This window comes from Callospermophilus lateralis, chromosome 10 (genome assembly GCF_048772815.1).
Source record: "Callospermophilus lateralis isolate mCalLat2 chromosome 10, mCalLat2.hap1, whole genome shotgun sequence".
Taxonomy (NCBI): Eukaryota; Metazoa; Chordata; class Mammalia; order Rodentia; family Sciuridae; genus Callospermophilus; species Callospermophilus lateralis.
Window position 1 is genome coordinate 1467658 of NC_135314.1, and position 4612 is coordinate 1472269.

The 4612-nt window shown below is 62.8% G+C and overlaps 1 protein-coding gene across 1 annotated transcript in view; it reads left to right on the top strand.

The window, feature by feature from the left end:
• The window catches only part of Itgb2 (integrin subunit beta 2), a 13870-nt gene extending 9617 nt beyond the window's left edge, over window positions 1–4253 (top strand). Inside the window, exons 5-8 of the mRNA XM_077110432.1 lie at window positions 40–259; window positions 482–684; window positions 2740–2906; window positions 3113–4253. Coding sequence (XP_076966547.1) covers window positions 40–259; window positions 482–684; window positions 2740–2906; window positions 3113–3175 — 653 coding nt within the window. The 3' untranslated portion in view covers window positions 3176–4253. The remainder of the gene's footprint in view (window positions 1–39; window positions 260–481; window positions 685–2739; window positions 2907–3112) is intronic.
• The last annotated feature ends 359 nt before the right edge of the window (window positions 4254–4612 follow it).

Genomic DNA, 4612 nt, shown 5'->3' on the forward strand with positions numbered 1-4612 from the left:
GGCAGGATGGAGGCTGCAGTGGCCCCTGCTGTCTTCCAGAGAGGGGGAGCTGCTCCTGTGGCCAGTGCCACTGCACAGAGGACTTCGAGGGCTCAGCGTGCCAGTGTGGGAAGTCCACCGCAGGCTGCCTGAACGCCGCGCGGGTGGAGTGCAGTGGCCGCGGCCGGTGCCGCTGCAACACGTGCGAGTGTGACCCTGGCTACCAGCCACCCCTGTGCCAGGACTGCCCAGGCTGCCCCTCTCCCTGCAGCATGTACATGTGAGTCCCCCGCCATAGCCTGCCTCCCTGCCAGGACACCTGGAGAACACGCCTTCACAGCCGTCCTGTAGGGTCCCAGCAGCCCCCCGTGCCCCAACACGTGCTTGTACCCTATGAATCTATGCATCCTGCACACCCGTAGCCGCACACACCCACACACCCGCTCTGTGTCCCCTCAAGCCCTGTGCCTCCTGCACCCGGCTCACGCGTGCTCCCCTGCAGCTCCTGTGCCGAGTGCCTGAAGTTTGAGAAGGGCCCCTTCGAGAAGAACTGCAGCGCAGCGTGCAAGAGCAGCCTGCTGCCCAGCCGCCCTGGGCAGGGCAAGGCCTGCAAGGAGAGGGACTCGGAGGGCTGCTGGGTGACCTACACACTGCTGCAGCGGGACGGCAGGAACCGCTACGACATGCACGTGGACGAGAGCCGAGGTGAGGCCACCTGCGCCTGGGCCCAGGGCAAAGGCCCTGCAGTGGGAGGGTCTCTCTTCCTGGGGCAAGGCGGGCGTAGCGGACGTGGCGAGCTGTGCAGGACACCTGGCCAGGAGAGGTGGCAGGGCAGACTGGTGCATCCTCCTGCCCTCCCAGGGCCCTCTCCTCTACTCCTCTCCAACTCCACCAGCGTTGGGCAAGGTGTGGCCACAGGGGTCCCAGGGCTGGTGCAGCTGCATGCTGAGCACAGGCCCCCGGGGTGCTGCATGGCCAGAGGCCATCTCCCACCTGATGTGGGAGCCCATCAGCTGTGTCAGGGTCCCCACCCGGAGAGTCTCGGAGGAGCCCAGGCGCTGCCACCCCTGCTCACTGCCAGCTGTCCCCTCGGCTCTGCCCAGTGACACCTGTGAACTGAGGCCCTGACCTGGCACAGGGCCACCTGTCAGGCACAGATGCCCAGTGCAGGGTGGGCTGCGGCCACTGGGCTGGGGGTTCTCCTGGAGGGGAGAGTCTGGTTGGGGCAGTCCACTCCAGGTCAGGGGCTTAGGAGCCTGGGAGGAGTCCAGAGGTCCTGCAGCAAGGCGGGTCTGAGGAAGAAGAGTGGACCTGCCAGTGGTGTTTTCCAAAGCCCGCCTGGTGGCCAGGTGGACACCATCCTGTGAGGGCATGAGGTGGACACTGTCCTGTCAGGGCTGGGTGGACGCTTGTGTGTCAGGGCACGAGGTAGATGCTGTCCTGCCCTGCTGCACCCTCTCACCTCTCTCTGAGCCACAGCTGCTAATCAGGAGATTCCAGACAGGCAGGAGCAATGGGGGATGCAGACAGACAGACGGACACAGAGAGAGAAAAGTGGGGCCAGATGGCAGCCCAGCTCTGGCGGAGTCTGGCCGTCCCAAGCCCGCTCAGCACGTATGTCCCACAGCGTTCATCATCAGAGGTCATTTGTGGGAAGTCCCAGCGCAGCAGGCAGTCTGAAGCACGCAGGGTCGGGAGACATTGGGTCACCTTGTTTTGCTCAGAAACCTCCGTCCCTGGGAGAAGGTGCAGAACCAAGGTCCTGGCTGCAAGGAGCCGCTGTTGTGGCAGGGACAGACAGGCAGGGCACCCAGGACAGCAGGACACAGTTTTATTTGGCTGCAGCCAGGTTCAGGGGGCACAGCTTTTGCTGTAATCAATTAACCCCCTGAACCCCAAGTTCAGGGAGTTTCAGAGTTTTATACCCAGCGTGTAAGGGGAGGGGCTCAGAAGCTCACAGTCTGCAGAAGTTCACATAAAGCAGCTTTTTCTCTCACTGTTCTGGGCACGTTAACCCTTCAAGGACCACACCTGAGAAGGGGGAGCTTCTTCTCCCCTCTCTTCCCTCCCTGTGCCCTGCCTGCAGCTCACAGCCCATCCTCGGGCCTGGGCTTCAGATCCAGCCGCCCACGTCATGGCCATCTCGGGGTTACTCTGATGGACAGATATGGGCTCGTGGTTCGGGGCAGCTTCCAGCCAAATTCCTTAAACTCTGAGAAGACCTTAGAGCTCTCTGTAAGGCCCAGGTGGGGCCCCAGAAGTCATTGTTGGGGACCCAGCAAATCGGGGCTTGCCTTAGAGGTTCCTGCCTGGGTTCCATGGCCCCCAGCAGGAGCCACAGCTGCCTTGCCTGCCGAGTGCAGGTGCTGGTCCTGCTCTGGTCACCACAGGACACCTTCCCTGGTGAGCCAACAGAGCTCAGGAGCCCCCAGCCGGCTGCCAGGCGGCTGGGCCTCGGGCACCCTCCCACCTGGGTGCCAGTGCAGACTCCGCAGGTCCCAGAGTTCAGCAGGTGGTGGCTCTGTCCACAGGCTGGCATCCTGTCCAGGCTCGGCGAGGTCGGCTAGTGACCTGGCCTCGCCTTCTTTGTGAACGAGGGGCCATGCCAAGTGGCCTGTGAGTGTCCTGGCAGGGGCCAGGGCCGGGCTCTCTCATCGACCTGTAGCAACGTGATGGAGGGTGAGCCCACGTGGGGACCTCCATGGGACGAGGCACTGACCCGGCTGAGAGGACTGATGCTCAGGATGTGTGCTTCCTCAGAGTGCGTGAAGGGTCCCAACATTGCAGCCATCGTAGGGGGCACTGTGGCAGGGGTGGTGTTGATCGGCGTCCTCCTGCTGGTCATCTGGAAGGCCCTGACCCACCTGAGTGACCTCCGGGAGTACCGACGCTTTGAGAAGGAGAAGCTCAAGTCCCAGTGGAACAACGTAAGCTGCTGTCCTCGGTGGTCCCCACAGACCCTGCTCTGCGACCCTGTGCTTGCTGCAGGCTGTCCGGGCAGGTCTGCACGCCCCCGCCCCAGCAGCCCGTCCCCCAGGGATGGCTGAGCCCGGGCTCTGCCCTGCTCACCCCCAGTGTTGACCCGGTGCCCGGGGCGTCTGCTCTAAGAACCCACGTCCACATTCCTCACCAGGACAACCCCCTCTTCAAGAGCGCCACCACCACAGTCATGAACCCCAAGTTCGCGGAGAGCTAGGAGCCCTTGGTGAAGAGGAGGCTGAAGGGCAGAGCAGCGGGGACCCCAGCCCACGTCTCCACCCTGCGGCCTGATCTGCTTCCCCTGTGGACCAGAAGTCCACTCTGTTTCCCTCTGCCTTCAAGTGACAGGGGTGCCCAGGGGCTCCCGGACTTCTCTTCAGGGACAGCCTCCCCCCACCTGCTGTCTTCCCAATGCAACCCGAGCGTGAGGCCTCTTAGGCGGCTGGCGTGGCTCCCCGTGGGGGTGGGCAGATTCCTGGCCTTTCACGTTCAAGGGGTCACAGTCCTGAGTGTGGAAAGAATAAACCCCGCGGAGGCCGGGCTCAGGTGTCCCTCCTGGCCTGCACAGTCCTGGGCTCTGTGCTGCCTGCTTCCACAGGAGGGATAGACCCGCCCACCCCTTGGGCTGCTCCTGTTCTACTCTTTCTCCCCTGCTGGCCACGCCCTGCAGAAGGTGGCCTGCTGTTGAGCCCAGCCTAGTGGCTGGCTCCCCCTCCCAGCTGCCAGGTCCTGCCTCCAGCCTTTCTCTCAGGCTCCAGCATTCCCCAGCCCCTCTCTCTAGCCTCCAGCACTCCCCAGCCCCTCTCTCTAGCCTCCAGCACTCCCCAGCCCCTCTCTCTAGCCTCCAGCACTCCCCAGCCCCTCTCTCTAGCCTCCAGCACTCCCCAGCCTCTCTCTCTAGCCTCCAGCACTCCCCAGCCTCTCTCTCTAGCCTCCAGCACTCCCCAGCCTCTCTCTCTAGCCTCCAGCACTCCCCAGCCTCTCTCTCTAGCCTCCAGCACTCCCCAGCCCCTCTCTCTAGCCTCCAGCACTCCCCAGCCTCTCTCTCTAGCCTCCAGCACTCCCCAGCCTCTCTCTCTAGCCTCCAGCACTCCCCAGCCCCTCTCTCTAGCCTCCAGCACTCCCCACCCTCTCTCTCTAGCCTCCAGCACTCAGCAGTACATTTCTGCTGCTTACATATCACCCATTCTCAGGTATTTTGCGACTGCTATAGGAACAGACCAAGACCCTTATTTGTAAAGGCACATTTGACACAATCACCAAACAATAAACTTAACCATATCAGTGGCACCACATTCAGGAATTGGCTTCATTTTGCAAAATATTTAAAAACAATAGAATGAAGTTGAGCTGTTTTCTGATGAAGCTGCCTGAAGCCACGCTTGTCCTCTGGCCCCTAAAGGTTGGCAGCTCCACTGTCCCCAGGTGGCCCGCTGGGGGGCCATCTCAGGTGTCTGCACCCCTCAGGCCTCACTCCCTTCACTGTAGGCGCCAGCCCTTACAGAGGCTCCACACACAGGCCAAGGTGGCGCATCCTACCACCCCCAAGCTCCCCTCCGGCCGCGGCCCCTTTGACAGGTGCCCCCCAGCCCCAGTCCTGCACTGGTATCCTGAGGGGGGCGCACACCTCTCCCAGAGCAGACGGCGGCTGCCC